This window comes from Vigna radiata, unplaced genomic scaffold (genome assembly GCF_000741045.1).
Source record: "Vigna radiata var. radiata cultivar VC1973A unplaced genomic scaffold, Vradiata_ver6 scaffold_297, whole genome shotgun sequence".
NCBI lineage: Eukaryota > Viridiplantae > Streptophyta > Magnoliopsida > Fabales > Fabaceae > Vigna > Vigna radiata.
This window is the reverse complement of record NW_014542036.1, coordinates 97,994-118,421: the sequence shown is the minus strand read 5'-3', so window position 1 is coordinate 118,421 and position 20,428 is coordinate 97,994. Positions and strand designations below refer to the sequence as shown.

The 20,428-nt window shown below is 34.4% G+C and overlaps 2 protein-coding genes across 2 annotated transcripts; both read left to right on the top strand.

Annotated features, from left to right (window-relative positions):
- The first annotated feature begins 220 nt into the window (after positions 1-220).
- Positions 221-3,814, top strand: LOC106779044 (PHD finger protein ALFIN-LIKE 1-like). The gene is made up of 5 exons (XM_014667074.2): positions 221-737; positions 829-861; positions 1,499-1,721; positions 2,727-2,847; positions 3,272-3,814. The coding sequence occupies exons 1-5, from the start codon at positions 647-649 to the stop codon at positions 3,524-3,526; spliced, it is 723 nt and encodes a 240-aa protein (XP_014522560.1). The 5' UTR covers positions 221-646; the 3' UTR covers positions 3,527-3,814.
- Positions 3,815-4,713: 899 nt separating this feature from the next.
- On the top strand, positions 4,714-8,117 carry LOC106779036 (myb family transcription factor PHL7-like). The gene is made up of 6 exons (XM_014667063.2): positions 4,714-5,060; positions 6,127-6,212; positions 6,983-7,022; positions 7,116-7,173; positions 7,291-7,360; positions 7,639-8,117. Exons 1-6 carry the CDS (start codon positions 4,949-4,951, stop codon positions 7,987-7,989), a joined length of 717 nt encoding a protein of 238 aa, XP_014522549.1. The 5' UTR covers positions 4,714-4,948; the 3' UTR covers positions 7,990-8,117.
- Positions 8,118-20,428: the final 12,311 nt, after the last annotated feature.

Sequence of the window (20,428 nt, the reverse complement as noted above, 5' to 3'; positions counted from 1 at the left end):
ATAAGTAGTTATACAAAAATATAAAAAACAAATTATAATTCCAAAAACAATAGTATACCCATCAGAAGTTTAATTTTCAAATCCAAATCCAAATTTACTAGGAAAATAATATTATTCGAACCTCTATGACACGAAGGTTATCCATAGAAAGAAATGGTCTTAATTTCTACGACCCGAACTCGCTCCCTAGAAACTGAATCGGTTGAACTCAGTGCAACCTAAACTCTCTTCAAAATTAATGTTGCTTTAATCCACAGAGATTTCTGTAACTGCTACGACACCAATGTTGTTTTATCATATCACGCATAAAGATTGTTCTAGTATTTATGAAAAAAATATTGTTTTTAAGATCCTAATATTTGTATGACCCCAAATCGATCGGAATTACCTATTAATTATTTTAGACCTAATTTCTCACCAAACCTTTTTTTTTTAGTGGAAAGCAAGGGTGAGTAGTGTGAAACATAGTGGAAGAGGAGGCAATTTAGCCTTATTGAGTACTACTTATACTAATACATACACATTCTTCAAGTTTGTATTTTTACTCACTTTCTCCACCCCTTTGATCAATTTCCATGGTCTTTCTCTTCAATTTCATTTAGCTTCCCCAAATTCAAAGCCCTTTCACTTAGATCTCAATTGGGTTATGGACATGGCTTCCAGTCCGCGCACCGTTGAAGAGATCTTCAAGGACTATAGCGCCAGAAGAACCGGTGTTATTCGCGCTCTCACTCATGGTACTACTCTTCTCTCTCCAATGTCTCTTTCTTTTTCTTCCATTTTCCTCTCCCACTTGCTTATGACCTTTTTGCCCTTTTCTTCTTTCAGACGTTGATGAATTTTACGGACTCTGCGATCCAGGTAAAGGGTGGTTAGGATCTGGGTTTTCTGGGGTTGGTTCTATAGTTTGGTTTTTGTTACGTATTCACTTTGCTTGGTTGTTTTTGTGGGATTCGTCTTGTTTGTGAACTTGCAAAATTAGTTTCTTGGTTGGAGCAAATATATTAGAGTTTGCACGCTCGGAATTTGAGTAAAATGACATGGGTCTGCGGTAATGAGAGGAATGTGAGTTCTTGTGCGTGTGGGGTGAATTTTTTGCAGAACCGGTTTTGTATGAAATTGGTCTTGATTACTGTTGATTTTACTGTGAAATTAATTTATGCTGGGATGTTTTTATTGTAGAAACAAGTTAGTAGTGGAACTTTATAAAATTAAGAGATTGATTTTGAGTCTCAAAATCTGTTAACTGTTTACTGGTATTTCAACTATGATTTTGGATTTTAGATTATCCAATGTGAATCCAAAAATGCGCTTAGTTATTGAGAGAATATTGAATGAGGTAGTATTGGTATGTTCCGATGTTTTGAGTCTGGTTAGATGACAACAATCACATTCGTTCTGGTGGGTTTTGGTTCCCATTAAATTGAGGTTTTTTAATGATTGAATAATGTATTTTTTCCTTCTATTAAATTTAAAGTCTCTGGTGTGTTTCTTTAAGATAAGGATAACTTGTGCCTCTATGGACACCCAAATGAAGCCTGGGAAGTAACTCTGCCAGCAGAGGAAGTTCCACCAGAGCTACCTGAGCCGGCTCTTGGAATCAATTTTGCTAGGGATGGCATGAACCGGAGGGACTGGCTATCTCTGGTTGCTGTGCACAGTGACTCGTGGTTGGTTTCTGTGGCCTTTTACCTTGGGGCTCGTCTTAATCGCAATGAAAGGTAAGATCTAGGATATGCTTGAATGTGGTGATAAGTTAAGTTCATTGTGGCTGTCTATCCTTGTCTAATGTTGAAATTATTGTCCACAATGTTGTTGGTGTGGTTGATGAATGTCTCAAGCAATTATCAACATTCACATTTCTCAAATGTCTGTTGTGATCTGATGCCTGATAGATTTACGCATGCATCCCTTGTTTTGCAGTAAGTTTTTTAATACAATCTTATGTGACCAGCAAGATCAGCTGAGGTCCCCATCCAACAACTTTTTAGAAAAAAAAAAAAAATTGAATTTGAGGTTAACAGTGAGTGACCATGTTGACTGCTCTGCTTATCCTAACAAAAGTTTATGTATGTCAACATATCTAAAATATGATGATGACATCGGCAATTTGTATTACTTTCCGATCAAACACACACACAAACACATTTACAAATATATTATTTTGTCATCACTTTAAGTTTTTGATTTTGATTCCTTTTAGTTTCAATTTTGTATGTTTATGACATTGGATATTTTTCCAGCCATAGATTAGTAATGTTTGTATCTTTAAAATATGACTCTTGGCTATTAATGATGAACATATCTTAAACTCTTGAGTGCCTTTTTATTTTTGAGCATTTGTAAGTCTGTCATATTGACAGAATACCAATTGATATTACACCTATTAAAATACAGAAATACCCTATCACATATAAATGGCTTATATAATTTCAGTTATTGTTTGTGTAGAGGGTGTTTGACGAAATCAGCTATCTTGAAAAAGTAGCTGCTCTGTGAACTGCTATACTGTTATAGCACTGCCGGTTGGTAGTACTTGAAAATTAATTTCTGCTATCTGGGATTGACTACTATCGTTTTTCTCTAATGGCTTTCCCTTCAACTAGAAATTTCTACAATTACTTACTACTGGTGTTCTACGGAGTTTCTTTATTGTGGTAATTTTTTCTTTTCATTTGCTGCTTATGATTCCCTCTATTGATGGTTAACCCATTTCTTTATGGCAGGAAACGTTTGTTTAGTTTGATCAATGATCTTCCATCCGTTTTTGAAGTTGTGACTGAAAGGAAACCAATTAAGGACAAGCCCACTGTGGATAGTGGAAGCAAGTCTCGGGGAAGTACCAAGGTTAGTGCATTTGTATTCTAGTGATAAGTGTTTCTTGTGTAGCAACACTCTCTCTTACACACTCTATTTTTTGCTGAAATTTACTAGAAATAAAAAAAAAATAAAATTGCATTTCACACTTTCTTATTTAATGGTTTATCACTCAAGACTTATTAGTTTCCAATAAATATTAACAATTAGTAAAGAGTGTGTTGGGCGTAAGCTTGATGAATTTTCTTAAGTTCGGACACTTAGCTTTTACTTTTGCTGTTCCTAAGAAGATAAATTGAAACAAAGTAGTATTCTAAGCTATCTGTACCATGATGTCTGTTTTTGTATGTTATTGCACAACTAGTTCAAGCTGCTGTCTTCCAGTGTATGCAAAACCATGCGAGGCATGCTGCATGTTCCATTTCTGATGTCATTCCTCTACATTTATATGCAGAGATCCAATGATGGGCAAGTTAAAAGCAACCCGAAGTTTGCTGCGGATGAGGGTTACGAGGAGGATGAAGATGAGCACAACGAAACACTCTGTGGAAGCTGTGGTGGAAACTACAACTCCGACGAGTTTTGGATTTGCTGCGACATATGTGAGAGGTGGTTCCATGGGAAGTGCGTTAAGATCACCCCTGCAAAGGCTGAGGGCATAAAGCACTATAAATGTCCATCATGCAGCCTGAGGCGTGGCAGGCCCTAAAGTGAAGACTCTGGAAAAGGGTGCATGTGAGGTGAGTGTTGTTTCGTGGCTTACAAGATACTGTAATTTTGTTACATCACTTACAGAAGTTCATGTAATGGCTAAATTTAGTAGGGATCAAGTTTCTTTTTTACCAAGATGAACGGTTGGTGTATGATACACAGTACAGAATAGGACATGACAAATTTTAATTTCATGATTAGTTTATATTTAGTTGAATATTGCTTGAATTTATATTGTAACTTTATTTTAGTTTTTATCACAGAGAAAACAACATTTTCTCCTCCACAGTTTTTTCTAATTCAACTTAAATTGTGTTCTTGCATGATGGGTTGAAAGATTGTATGTGTGGAATGCTTCAATCATAGATGACTTCAACGAAAAAGAAACTGAATTATGTGTGAAGTAAGACGTGAAATTTTGATTTTCTGCCAAATTTGTCTCTTTCTATTTACCTATTCCTAAAAGCAGGACACGTGTGTGGTGAACTTGAAGGTGAAATGGATTTCTATAGGACTTTAGTTTTTCTATCTCTGAGTAGAGCTCATTTTAACATCCTGAAATGCTTTTTGTTAAACTTAACGTATGATTTCTTAAGAGTGTGACCTTAGATTTTGATCGATTTCGATTATTCATTGTAGAATAAATATTGTTAGGAGAGCTTCTCGTTCTATCACCTGTATTATGAAAAAAAAGAAGTTTCTTATTTGTGGCTTCTATACTTCTGAACATTTGTTTTAAATCTAGTTTCAATGTTTTGAAATCTTTAATTTGGTTTCAATTTTATCAAACTGAAATGGTAGAGTTAGAGATCCGTGTATAGCAAAAAGAAAAGGAAAAAAAAAAATGAAAAATGAAATGGCTTACAACCAATGTCACCACCATCTGTTTCTGTTTTCAACATACATTAAAAATGTTTCTAAATTTTCAACCTAACACATAGTCATAACTATTTTCTATCTCATCAACAAAATTATTAAAACAACCTCGTTTTCCTCATTCTAAACCATTACCCAAATGCATTGACAACTTTTCACTTGTATGCAAGTCACTTGAGGAAGCAACATGGAATAGACTAATGCCAAATAAGGCAGTAATGGAAATGGTATTGAGAAGGAAACTACGTGTGGTATCTGTAATGAAAGACATTGACTGAACCATAGGCATTCTCGCCATCCAATCAATAATTCCCATTGGGACAAAGGAATAAACCAGAAGCATAAACACCAAAGTTTAAGTGTGAGAGTTGGAGTTTTTGGACAACTATAGACAGTTAGCAGAATCTAAGGAAATGCAATGCAGCTTAGTTGACATCGCCACCTTGGTTAATTCTAAGTGTTTTGTCGTTGTTGCACCCTTGTATGCTATAATCCTCCTCTTTACAATCCCTTTGCTTGGGCCTTAGACCCCAAAAGTTGAGCTATGGGTTCCTCTCGCTCACGTGCCTCTGCCACCGCCAAAGAACGCCTACGTTGGACACAAGAACTCCATGATCGCTTTGTGGTGGCTGTAAATAGACTAGGTGGCCCTGATCGTAAGTCCTTCTTTGCATCACAATAATGACTCTTAATAATACCATGCATCATCATCATATCATATAATAATGGTGCAAAACTGTGGAACTTTATCCATGAACTTCTATACAACTGGATAATATGCTAAATTTAAGGTTCAATCTTTTGGGTATTGTTCAAGTTTCATTCTTGGTGAAAGTAATCTTTAATCAAACCTTACTTTCTCCTCTGTCGAACCAGATTGGGACATCTTCAAAAAAGTCTGGAACTTGTTTCATGAAATGAAAAATAGTCAAACAAAAGTTTAAGGTTTTATGATTCTTTTATTGTTAGATTTCTTAATTATGAAATCTGTCAAATGATGAATCCTTTCTTGATGGCTTAACCATTTATGTTAATAAATAATATTTTTAAGAATTTTATCTGTAATCAAGCTCAATAAATAATCGTGTTAATTATAAAATCAACCTTAACTTTTATTGTTGATTAAAACAAGTCTAAGTTTCAGGTTTTCGTGCAATATTTTAAAATCTCTGGTTGATTTTTCTTGTGCTTGGATTATTTAGAGAAAGGAATTTATTAAAATTATTTAAATTATACGTTTTTCTTTGTTAATTTCTTTGTATACTTACGAGCAATTTTGTGTGGTATTAATATCATGATTCTTGCATTCTACCATTGTGTTTTAAAGACGGGAAATATATTCTATATTTAGTTTTAAAATGCACTTTTTTATTCTTTTTTAAAAAAGATGTTTGTTTTCTTAAATAAGTGATTTTTAAAATTACCCTTTATTTAAAAAAAAAACACTTATTTTAAATTTAAACAAACTCACTCAATAACATATAATTTAGTTGGAGTGATAACCCATAAAATTAGTTAGATGAAATATTTAGTTAGAGAGAAATTGATAGTTACATCAACAATTTGTTTGAAAAAAACTTCTCCATAAACATTTTTAAAAGAGGTAAAAAAAGGTTTATTAATTTACTGAAATTAACTTACATATAAATTAACATAAAATTTTTGAAGAAACTAATAGCTAATAAATTGTATAAATGGCACTAATTTGATTTGTTTGTGTAGGGGCAACACCCAAAGGTATATTGAAAGGAATGAAGACTATGGGTATTTCAGAGCTAAGCATTTATCATGTCAAAAGCCACTTGCAGGTTTGAATTTGAATTACTTTATATTCAATACCTTAATGCTAATTTCATTTTTCAACAGAAATTTTTAAATAAATTTATTTTAAAATTAACATTACACACATTTTGTTTAAATTGGTTTATATCCATAATCTCAAAGTTAATTTTAGTTTTCAACTGAAATTAATATATTTCGGACATGATATATTTAATGTTTATAATATTAATAAATACTTTTAAGAAGTCTTTTCGATGTCAAATCAATTTCACCTAGCAAATGTTTTAATACACTTTGGAAATATTAGAAAAAGAAAAACTATATTTTCTTTTACTTCGAATTACTGAGATCCATTCACAATTTTAACATGCTTACATCAACAAAATGTATGCTAATTAGGAATACAAGAATTGATGTTTAAATATGTCTTTTCAAACTATTTTAAAAGATAGTGTTACACTTTTAGATTAAATATATATTTATTTTGTTTTTTTATTTCGTTAAAATCATCTAAATTTTTTTCAACTAATAATATGCAATATTGTAATTTATTTGTATGTGATAAGTATTTATCATATCATTAATTAAAAATGTTTTACATTATTTTCAACAAAACAATTTTTTTTACAATAATATAAAGACAAAAATCATATTTAATTCAATATAAATAAATACAAAATTGTTAGAATATTGAATAACACATATCTAGAAAGTGAAACCAGATAATTAAGTTGAAAAATCACAGAAAAGTTAATCATGTTCATAAATCTGATAAGTTGAACATGGATTTGTTCAGAAATACAGGATCTCCAAATTGATTCCAGAGTCCTCCACAAGTAAGTTTCTTCCTTGAGTATTGATGCTAAGTTAGCTCCAAATGACACCAAATTCATGTGAATTCATAACAAGTTCCTTAATTATCTATGAAGGAGGAAAACTTGAGAAGAGAAGCATATCAGATATACTTCCAAATTTTAGCTCTATATCGTGAGTTAGTGATTTTATTCAACAACAGTATTTTCTTTTTCTCACCTTTTCAACTTTCAGTTTTCCATCCTCCAACTTTTCAACTATGATTTTACTATTAATGTTTGTAATTAGCAGTGCTCTTCAACTAAAGGAACTGCTTCAAATGCAGAAAGAGGTGCAAAATCGCTTGGCTGATAAAACACAGGTATTTCTTTTCTCTAACTCAACTCACAAAACCGAGTTATAAGGAGAGGTTTACGAAGGATAGACTTTAACAATGACTCTGATATCATATTATAAGTGAGTTTTAAGCCTAACTCAACCTCACAAGACCAGTTTGTAAGGTGAAGTTTGCACCTCACTTATATATTATAAATTGGCCTTATCTCTAGTCGATCTGAAACTTCCAACTGACTGAGAGAATATCTTCAATGATTTTTCATTTTTTTTTTTTATTTTTTATTTTGTTTGATTGGCTTAAAGGTTCAGAGAAGTATGAAGGAAAAAGTTGAAGCACAAGGAAGGTACATGGAGAGACTTGGACAAAGCAGTGAGATGAAAACAATAACTGGAAAAACATGCAAGCCTTTTGCTTCTTCTGCAACTGCACCTCTGCCTTCTCTTTCTGAGGAATCCGAATCACAGAAATCACAAAGTGAGAAAGAGCATGAATCAGTCAAAAAGCAAAGGATTTCAGAAGAGGGTGTTTTTCCATTAAGTTTTGAACATGCATCATCCACCCCACCAGAATTCTACAACCAAACATGGAATCTTCCTTGGAACCAGCTTGCAGCAGCATGCCTATCAACTTTGGATCCCAGTTTCATATTTTGAGTTTTCTTTGTTAATAATGTGTTTGCCTAATAAAAGAATGATGATGTTCATCTTACTATAATGTTTGGTGTATCTGTGTCATATAGTGTTGGAAAAATAAATAAATAAAAGTTTGGGGTTGGCCAGAATTGTATCATGTATGTGTTTGGATTGGTTGACTGCATCAAAGAGGTTGATACTCTGGTTTGGAATAACACTACAATATACTTTGTTTTCTTTTTAATAAAACCAAATTTTGTGCCTTACAAAGTTCAACAAATGGCCACTAATTTTTCATAATTATTTTAGGCTCACATGTTGGATTGAGATTTAAGAAAGTGGTATCAAGATTTTTAAATGATATCATATTATTTAGGATTGTTAGGTTATTTTAGATGTTTTGCCCGAGAGAAGATAAGCGTTGTTCGATTTGAAGCCTAAAAAGGGTTGGTTGCTCGGTGGTATAACACCAATGTAATACCTAGGAAATTTCTTGAAATGAGATTTAGATTGGCGAAAGACTTACGTCTCTGGAAAAACCGCGCCTATGAGAAATTGGCTTGTGGAATGGCGTATATTGGCTCTAACATCCAAACGACAAAAACATCCCAAACACGTGGAATGTGTCGTATTTAAAGTTTTATTTTAGTTGAAAATTATATGTAATACTCTTTAATATACATTAGTCGCTCAGTCGACTTTATCATTTTTAAAGAAATAAGAAGTCGATCGGTGAAGAACGTTCATAGTGAACTCTCACCATATTTTCAGCCTAGGGAACATTTCAAGTGAACTCTTAGAGTTAGTCGATCGATGAGGAACGTTCTTAGTGAACTCTCATCATATCTTTAGCTTAGGAGACGTTCCAAGGGAACTCCTAGAGCTAGCCGATCAGTGAGGATAGTTTTCAGTGAACTCTCACCGTATCTTCACCCTAAGGAACGTTCTAAGTGAACTCCTAGAACTAGTCGATAGGTGAAGAATGTTCTCAGTGAACTCTCAGTACATCACACTTCTTGAAGCTGAAAAAATGCTCTAAGTAAACTTCCAGTTTTAGCCTGCCAACAAACAAACATCCGTCTGTTCGCTCGATAAAAATAATGTTAAAAGAAGTTGCGTCAAATCGGTAGGCACGTGCGTCCTTGATTATTTTTATCAAAGCAATTTAAAGCGCTATACTGAGCATTATAACTTGTTGCATCAAAAGGAGGTAAACACATGTATGAAGAAACATGGAAGTTAAGGAAAAGAGGAAACACTTTCACTAAGATCTGTATGTAAGATATACAGAAAAGGTCGAACGGAAAACAAAGGGCTTAACATCAAAAATACCTGTTGATAACAGTTGAATTTACCGTTATCTATGATGTAATTTTGATACTAAAACAACTCTTTTTGACTTTGAAGCTTGCTTAAACTCGTGTTTTTGGTTTAGTTTTGTGAATACATGAATTAAGCTTATGCTTAATGATTTTAGCAATAAATTCCCTCAATTTTATAGGTTATTGGTATGATTTGGAATTATCTATGATGTAATTTTGATACTAAAACAACCCTTTTTGACTTTGAAGCTTGCTTAAACTCGTGTTTTTGGTTTAGTTTTGTGAATACATGAATTAAGCTTATGCTTAATGATTTTAGCAATAAATTCCCTCAATTTTATAGGTTATTGGTATGATTTGGAATTATCTATGATGTAATTTTGATACTAAAACAACTCTTTTTGACTTTGAAGCTTGCTTAAACTCGTGTTTTTGGTTTAGTTTTGTGAATACATGAATTGAGCTTATACTTAATGATTTTAGCACTAAACTCCCTCAATTTTATAGGTTATTAGTATGATTTGGAAGAGGAGCAAAAGTATCGAAGAGGTCACGCCAAACGCCTGACTGCCCTCTCAAGGGGCGCTGAGCGCCACTAGTCACGCATCAACGCTTGCTTGCCCTCTAAGGGGCGCTGAGCGCCAGTCAGCTACACTGTAGAATGCCTGGTTACCCTCAACCAAGGCATTGAGCGTCAGTCTCTTCGCAAGCTCGCTTGCTTGCCCCTTCCAGGGCATTGAGCGTCAATCTTCATATGCCGTAGCACGCCTGGGCGCCCCACTTAGGTCACTGAGTGCCAACGACATGGGATTATGGGCCATTTTTTATCTATTTAAGGGCTTGTGTAACGCCCCGGCAACTTACAGGGACTGCTGACTGCCCCCACACATCAACACGAGGCTTTCCAGTGTGCTTTGTCCTCACTCACACACTTTCCGAGAAAACTTCCCGGAAGGTCACCCATCCCATAATTACTCTTGGATAAACACGCTTAACCATGGAGTTCTTATGAGTTAGGCTACCGAAAAGCAAATGCATTTGTTGATATGAGTAGCCAAATCAATTCCTTTAAGCTATCCTTCAACTGTATAGTCCCATACCTATATAGTCTCTAGATCCCTCTCATTCCGGTGTATGTTCGATTCGTCCACGTGCCCCTTCCACTAGAAGCCTGCCAGGAGCCGCTCCTTGTCCATGCCTCTTGCACCGGCAATCACTCCCCACCCTCGTCAGTGCCCGGGTGTCACATGTCCACCAGCTTCCGCATGGTTCGTCCTTGAACCACACTGTATTGGGAGAACCTGGCTCTGATACCATTTGTAACGCCCCGACAACTTACAGGGACTACTGACTGCTCCTACACATCAGCACGAGGCTTTCCAGTGTGCTTTGTCCTCATTCACACACTTTTCGGGAAGTTTTCTCGGAAAGTGTGTGAGTGAGGACAAAGCACACTGGAAAACCTTGTGTTGATGTGTGGGGGCAGTCAACAGTCCCTGTAAGTTGTTGGGGCGTTACAACTTGTGCGCATTAGGGTTGTGATCTTTTGGTGGCTGAAGCACAAAAACACACTTTTTGACCCTTTGGAGGCAGATTGGGCATGCAGGAGCTATCCTCATCTCTTTCTAGGGTTTTTATCTCATTTTTCCATTGTACACCAAGGTTCTCATGACGATGGAGAACTAAACTCATTTGTTGTTGGGGAAGATGGAACCTCTAAACTTTCATGTAGTTGAATATGATTTAAACATTTTATGCTTCTTTCATTGAATGTTAGTGATTTTCTCCTTTGCTTAATGCTTATTATGTTATGATCATTCATAGCATGATGTATGAATTTCTTTATTATTGGGAAATACCTAGGAACCAGGATCTGGAGAATTTCACCTAAATGGAATATTGCCTGAACATAGGGATAGGACATTTGATTGTTTTAAGCTTCTGTTCGTAATGCAGAATTGATTGTTAGGGATGCAAGGGATTATGGTCTAACAATTAAGGATAGGCTTTTTATGCTGAGACATTGGGTTCTAAGTAATTTAGAAAGTGACATTAACATTCTAATGAAGAAGACAAGTTCTTATATGCATGAAAGTGATTAGGTGAAATCTAAATCCGAACAACATAATCATCTCATACCATTAATATCATCCATTCATTCTTGTTTTAGCTTCAATTAATCAATTTGCATTTATATTTACTTTTATTGCATTTGCATTTAAATCCAATGGAATTTTCTTCGGTCTTAATTAGTTAAGGTATTACACGATTGTTTGTTTAGTGCCACAAGTCTTTTAGGAAACGATACTTGGTCTTATCATTTATTATTACTTTATACGATCCGGTACACTTACTGACTGTTTAACACCTGTTTTCTAAACAACCAACTACATTGTCAAAAAGGAAAAACATAACAAATAAACCCTTTATTCCTCTCCTCCTCCCGCTTCCTCGTTAATATCCTGAACAACTACCTCAATCCGTTGAGGCTCTTCGATAGGAGAGGCAGAAACTTCCTCTTGAGCAGTCGACAAGGGAACATCCATCATCTGCCTATTGACCACCATCTTAATAACATCATAACCCTCATGGTCGAGATCGAAACTTCAAAAAAAGTAAGCGTATTGCACTATTCCTTTCTCAAAGCCAACCACATGTTCATTATAAACCTCATTCCCAAGATAAGTGTTTTCTTCCACCAACTTCACCCGTTGAGCCAAAAGATCATCCCACACAACCAGGAGGTTATCCCTCTCAATGAGGAGGTCCTTGTTTTGAATGTCTGCTCATTGAAGATCCAACTTCAGATCATCATTTGATCATTGAAGTTAGCGATTGGCGTTGTAGGCCTCGGTCAAAGCAATTGCAACCTTTTTATTATTTTATTCATCATCCTTTTAAGCCTCCTCTAAACGAAGAATCAACTTCTTGTTTGCCTTTAAAGCAGCCTCCAAGTCTTGTTAAGCGGTTTCCAGTTCCTCAATTGATGTTTTACCCTTAGTAGTACCCACCAAGTATGTTATACACACGTTCGCTCGAATGCTTAGCTCATAAGCCATGTTTAAGGCCTCTTCAGTAGTCATCCCCTTGAAAACCTTTTTTTACTCAAGAGAGAGATTAAACTAAGTGCGATAAGCGATCTGCATAGTCGGGTGGAGTCCGGCAAGTAGGGGTCTTTTAGGGATACTTCTCCTACACCTTTTCTGAGAAGAGACTGATTTTTCCTTGGAAGATTTTCTTTTGCCCTTATCCATTTGCGATAGAGAAAAGGCCGAGTGGGCCGAGATTCTTGGATTATCGGGGGATCTTGAACTGTTCATGAAGAAGTGGAGATCTTGGGACGTGGTGGACGTATAGAGGTGCCCTCGCTAGATTTCTTTACCTCCTCTTTACCTTTAGCATCCATCACGGAGAAGGCGCTTAACTTCCCTTTGTCCATTTCTTCCAAGAGATCTGAAATGCAAAATGAAATTTAGATAAGTTACAAACGATAGTTCTCACACAGTACATAATAAAGGCTTACCGAACACTCTAGTATATAGAGTGTTTGAGCCCATATAACCAATGAGCGTGCGGGAGGAAGCCTTTCGGGGTAGCTGATTAAGTTGGTCAATCGTCTCTATTTTAGTTGGAGTCATTGTGGATTTTGCCTAAGATATTACTCCTTTAGGATGTTCGGTCCAATAGAAAGGAAATTTGGGCCGATTGTCATCCATGTAAAATCGTGATCGGTCGACCTTAGTTATTGTAACTTTAGGAAAGTCCTTTTGAACTCTTTGTATGACTTGTTAAAAAGGGAAAATAACATTGGTTCCTTCACCTAAACGAGTGATACCGAAGACTTGTTTAGGTACAGGTTGACATGAAAAAAATACACAAATGAGGCAGGCGTTCGAGTAAGAGTGAGTGCCTGACACACAACCATAAACACTTGCATAAACACCCACTCGTTTGGATGTAATTGGGTGAGTGCTACATTCAGTTCACGTAAAACGCCTATCTGGAAGTTTGAAAAGGGTAGTTGATAACGGTAATTTTTACCATTATCTATGGTGCAATTTTCTTGCCAAATCAACACTCCTGAAGCTTGAAACACGCTTGATCCTCCTTTTAATCTAACTTTGTGAATAAACTTAGCTTAGGTTACACACATTAGTTTTCATCTCTTATTTCCTCAAATTTTGTAGGAACTTTGAGTACTTTGGAAAGGCATTCAAGTGATAAAGAGTGGAGAACCAAGGGAGAACCACATGGAAGAAATCCACAAGAAGTTCACCAGGAAAATTGGCGCTGGGCGCCACCTATTTCACGCTGGGCGTGAAAACTCACTGTTTCCAAGAGCATTTCACGCTGGGCGCCACTCATATCACGCTGGGCGTGAAAACTCACTGTTTCCAGGAGCATTTCACGCTGGGCGCCACTTTAATGGCACTGGGCGCAAGTTTTCAGATGTGGCACCCTACCCTATAAAAGGCACACAGTTTTCGAGGGTTGGGGACTTCTTGGCGGCTGAAGCTCTGAAGCATCGTTTTTACACCTTTTGGAGCTGGTTTTGGACACTGGAAGCTCTCCTTTCCTTCTCCTTGGGCCTCATTCTACCCCATTTTCTTCCATTGTAAGCTCAAGCTCTCCATGACTATGGAGAGCTAAGTTCTTTTATGTTGGAGAATGATGTAAACTATACAAACCTTATGTAAATGCACTTGTTCTATATGAAAATATGCTTTTCTCATTACTTGTTAGTGTTTATTTCTATGCTTAAATCTTGTTATGACTTGATCAACCATGGCATGATGTTAGGGTTTGCTTAGTATTGGGAAATATTTTGTGAACCTTGAAATGAACATAAACACCTAAAGGAAATAGTGTCTAGGGATAGAGCTAGGACCTTTGGTTGTCTTAAACTTCTTTTCTTAATGCGGGTGAACTTGTTGAGTTGCCAAGGGATTAGGATTTTTACAAGTGAACTTAGGCTTTCTCACCAAGGGATTAGGTTTAAGTAACTTAGCTAGTTGACAAGAACAAGTTAATGAAGAAGAGTGGTTGTGTGCATTTGCATATGATTGTATAAGTTGAAATCATTCTCCAACATATTCATTCCACATATTTATCAATCATCTCATTTTCACGTGTTTTGGCCCCAAGTAGTTCAATCTTTTACTTATGCATGACTTTTACTTTCATTGCACAATCTCACACTAAAATGGAATTATTCTTTAGCTTAAATTAGCTAGCAGTTATACGATTGTAAAGTAGTGACCGAGTCTCTTGGGAAACGATATCCGTTCTTACCGGTTTTACTACTTGAGCGATTTGGTGCACTTGCCAAAGTCTCAACAGTAGTCAAACGCCGAAGTCGCGAAAGAGGGTAGAGTACACATAGAAAAAGTCAGTCGCATAACCATCTGTCCCATGACAAGCACGCTCATATCTTTAGCAAATGGCTAACTTAAAGCAAGCAACATCGTCAGTCCCCACCACCAGGTTTACTCGATCCTTGAATTCCTCCAAAGACAAACCGATACAAAATTAGGGAACACAAAGCCCTATTTCATTAGGAGCCTAATTATAACCTGGCACGGGCAGGTGTGGGGCCAACATCCCATCCCATTCCCCAACTATGTTTATTTTTGTAGCAGCCTCCAACTCCTCTTCGGACGAAACTACACCCTCTACAATCGGAGTAGCTTCGTTATTTATGTGCATAGCCTCTTCATTGTCAATCGAGGCCTCTTCCCATTCGGTCAACCCTAGAATGGAAGACCCAACTGAAGATGACGACTTTGTCGCATCATCAACATACCCTTGGCTTTCCCTCCTCACGGACTCCTCAAACGACAAGAGTTCTGCAGACGACATTATAACCTTTGAAACAAGAGAAAGATTTCAACGCTTGATTGTAGAAGAGAGAAAAAAGTGCAAGCGTGAAAATGACAACAACCCTATTCTCTATTTATACCAAGAAAAAAGATTTTTCGCAAGCAAGTCTCGGTCATTGACGCTACCTTAATCAAATGCTCCAGAACATGCAACCTTTCATTTCACCAGCTACATGAATCCAAAAAAACCACATGTCCCACTCATACCGGTTCCCCTTCTTAGCAATTACCATCACTAATAACTTCCTTGAACGCTTGGCGTGAGGACAATCATCTTTATCCCAACAACCTGGTAATTGGTTGGTAAAGACAATAATTAAGGTAATTAATGGATAATTAACAGAGCAATGAAAATTATTGATTAGTGATTAGAAAGAATAATAAAGATCATTAATGGATAATTAATGAGTAACTAATGGGTCTGATTTAATTAGAAGCTCATTACAAAGTTTATAAATATAGGTTGACATTAAGGTAAAAAATACTTTTTTAAAAACCTAATTTTGTTACTAAATTATTAAGTAAAGTTGTTGACTTGAGCATCAGAATACTTTTTGTAGGTATCTTTGTTGTCCGAACAACTCAAGGGTCCTTACACACAATTTGAAGATCAAAACTAAAAAATATAAGACAATCAAGTAATGAGTTAGATCTTCTACCGACCCAGTTGTTGAGATTGTTGACAACACAAACTCTATATCAATCTAGTTTTTGATGATGACAACACTTTGCTGAATAATAGTACACATGTTACTGTTTTACATGTTCTTATTCTGAACTGATCGTCATATCTGTTAAACATGTTTTGATGTACTGTGATGTATGTTCCTATGTTGAATGTGTGATATATTTGTGGAACATGCTTGTATGATTATGTGCAATATGATTTGCTTTATCAAAAATATTTTACTACACATTTTTGGAAGTGAAAAATCACAAACACGTTTATGAACTTATAATTGTATGACAAAGTTCTAATATAGTCGAATACATCTGTAATGGATTCGACTATTCTAAAACCTTTGTACAGATTTTGAGAATCAGTGTTCTGTGACGTTTTGAATTGAAAAGAATTTCAAAATGTTTTTACATATGTCAGTCGACTTTGTCCAGTGTACATTCGACTGTATCTTTGATCTGTTTTGGAATTCTGTTATGCTTACATGCTCCAACGACTATATTTTCAAAAGTTAGTTAAGCATTGATGACTTGGTCAATTGTAATGAATATGTGTTAGTTTTTGTTGACAGAGAGCCTCTATGTTAACTGTCTGTTATAACTGTAATAATACAGTCCACTGAATTAGTAGGTTATTCGACTGAGAGTCAATCTGACTGACAGAAAACTATAAATTGACTGAACACGATTTGTTTAGAGACTTTTGATACCCTGACATTTTCATTTCTTGTTTCAGATTGAATTCTCTGTGTTAACAACTCCAAGAATTCTCCAAGAAGACGGTGGTGATCTATCTTGAGAGAGATTCAAAGGGAGGAGTCTTATGCGTTGACTGTGTGGTCATTATCTGCACAAAGAAGGTGCTTCTTGATTGATCGCTGAAGGCTTGGCATCCTATGAAGACTACTGCGTTTATTGTAGGCTTGGCATCCTGTGAAGAGTGCTAGAATTGACCTGTTGTGATACAGGGGTGACAAGTTGAGGATTGTTTGACGTGGGTTCAGATTGCAGAAGAGGGGATTCTTGCTGCAAGTCTGATTTTTGGTTGTGCAACTATATTTTGGTTTTGGGTTAGAGAAGAGATTTATATTTTTGCGTGAGGCTTCTATAAATTCCTTGTTGTAAAAACCGCAACCATTATATTGCATTTGCTTACTGGGTTGGAAGGACAGTGGATGTAGGCATTGTTGGCCGAACCAGTATAAAAATCAGTATTTGATTTTCTCTATCCCTGCACTCTTTATTTCAGTCGACTATATCTGTTACGCAGTCAACTATGTTTTTTCTGCTGCATAGAAATTTTCATTACTTATATTTCAAGAAAGATAAAAAAGTTTCATACTTTGTTTGCAAGATTGCGAAAAGATTTTGTTTTTGAACTAATACCAATTCACTCCCCCTCTTGGTGTAAAACGAAACCTTCTAACACCAGTAACAGAAACACTTAAATTTTTTTATTATATCTTTTTATTAACTTTTATAATCTTAAATGTTTTCTAAACAAAACGAAGTACTTGTCATTCAAATTCTCGTGATGATATAAATTCATTAACATCCAAATTACAAATCTGGATTATGATTATTTCTTTTAAATCCTACGAGTCATTATATGATTTTTTTTTTTAACTTAAAAAGACTTTTTTGTATATAAAATAATTTTGAAGTTTGATTTAATATATACAACAATATTTATCGAGATAGTTTCTTTTTTTAGAATTGAACTTGTGATTTTTGTTCCAATATCAATTATTAGATCATTACTGGGTAAAAAATTATAATTAAGATTACGAATATAGTTCTTTCTACTTAAGAAGTTAACTATCTAAATATCATTATTGATTCTGACTTCAACTACTTTACATTTGTAACAAAACATTATAAATCTTATAATCTTTTATCTATTTCATCGAAATAATATCATAATAGTGGTTCTTGTGTATACTTTCCCTTGCAAAAAGTACTAGTGTAAACATTTTAACACCTAAACATATTTTAGGTCAAATTAGTCTTTTTCAGCATTGTCACTTACAATGAACTAGTGCATCACTTTGACTCAATATTTTGATCTTCAACAAGTGAATTTAAGACACATCTTCTCTTTTGTAGCTTTCTATCCAATTCCATGGTGCTGACTCATCAACCACCATGCCTACAATACATTTCTAACAAGATAGTATCAATTAATGCATGATTCCATTAACATACATTTCTCATGTACCAACATTCTATCTCTTCAACTCACTAAAAAAATCCTTAAACTCTCTCTAGGTGTATTCTCATCATCATCTTTTTCAAATTTTAATTTCTTTATCATTTTATCTAAATAAATTATCATTGCATATTACCTTCAATACACAGATAATACTTTACAACACAAAATTATTTTAAATAGTAAGATACAATATGCTCCTCTCACTTTAATATTATGAAATCATTTTAATAATTAATTTTTTATATTTAAAAATTAGTTCTAGAATTTCATATATAATAAAAAGTAGTAATCACAACAACAATAATTTAAAATTTATTTTAGGACTCAAAGTAATAAATCCAAAATCCAAAACTTTTGACGTACATAAAAAATACTAAAAAAACGTAGGAGAGAAGGCTTCCTACTCTGTTCTTATCACGAGTGGCAAAAAGTAATTTACCAACAATCTCGTATCACAAAAGACGTGTACTACAGAAAAGCAATTTGACAAACAATATTTTAGAAAAGACAACATACTTAGCATAAACATAGAAAGTTTGAGATCCTTAAACATTTAAAATGTTTTTCATAGGAAACAGCCAAGCCTACTTCTTTTACAGAATCACATAAGTTCAATTGGAAATATAAAAGTCACAGAAGTTGTCACGCGTTTCCAAATTGGTAATTAGGACGGCTAAAACTTGTAACTTACTATTTATTTTTATTTTTTTTTACTTCTCATATGTCATCCAAATTTATAGTATTTTAATACATAGTTGAAGTTTATAAAGTTGACCAATGTATAAATAGTTTTTTTTTATTAGATGTTAATTTGACGTAGGTTAAATAAAACTAAATTATAATATATATAAATGAGAATAAATATATTTTATCTAATCAAACTTACGATGTTAATTTATATTTAAACATATTATCATAATATAATATTATCATAGTATTAGAATTAAAAGTTTATCTAATGAAAAATTAGGTCTATTATATTATTTATTATAGATTTTTTTTTATGTTTAGTGCTTTTAATATTTAATGTAGAACATAGAAAATAGAGTATTAAAGTACATCAGTATATTAAAATAATGAGACAATATTTTTTTATTTTAAAATAATCTTATAATATAAATAGAAATTTATAAAACACAGATTGTGACATCCCAAAATATAGCATACACTTATATAATTTAAGACGTCAACATAAATGATAATAGAAAGCAGTCAAGAGTGTTTAATTAGTTAAATTAGGATTACAGTAATCCAGGAAATTTAGAGGAAATTAAAACGTGGAAATTCTTAGTATCTCAAAATAAAAGATTTAAAAGGGCATAAGAAAATTCCTAAAGATCTAGGCAACTACAGTGCCTTCGTTCTCCTCCAGGGCGTTTTTCACTGAGACCTCATTCTCCTCTGCTCACATCCAAAAATGGATGATCATTGCAAAAGAGAGACATACAACACACACAAACAAACAAGGCAAGGGTGAGCTAATTATATAAATAAGAAACATACAATAGATTTCTCATGTGATCATATGAAAATGAATAGAAAACAAAGCAAATTTATAACATACAACCTAAACATGTGAAGTTATAGACTTGACTCGTCCGAACTTTAAAATGAGAGTCGGGCTATGGCGAGTCTTGCACCCGTGGTGACTTATGAAACTTGGGTTCCCCACCCTGCCACACTCACGAGGTTAGTCCGTTCCAGGCCTTGAGGCATACTGGGAGCCCCCAAGACTAAGGACCTCCTGCTACTTCTCACCACATGGTTCAACCTCTCTAAGTGAGTTTGATTGACCATTGAAGCGTCAGAATGACTCCCAAGACTGAGCCCCTACTTTCATTTTAAAACACTAAGAATCTCACCAAGAGATTCTACACTTTGCATCACACTTACTACTAGAGCCATAATGTACTTTGAATCACACCATAAACAACCTTGAACTTATACTTCATCCACTTTATCATCGTACACTTTTTGCCACAATTAAAATATACACAATCTCAACAATATACATTAACTCATTCATCACAAGTTATAAAAATAACTACTCCCTAATTTAATCCAAGTTAATCAATACTATAATATTTTATAATTTATTTCCAATGCCTAAACCCTATACAAATATAAAACCCTGTTTCTTTCAACTACAATTTTAATTTATATTAAACCAACATTTAATTATAATATTATATTATACAAACCTACTAATTATATCTAAAACTATATTATATTAATAACATCTAATATCATACCTACTACAACCAACTTTTAAATGTAACTATATTACATTAGTATGAAGTAACGTAACTCTCTTCTTCGTATATATATATATATATATATATATATATATATATATATATATATATATA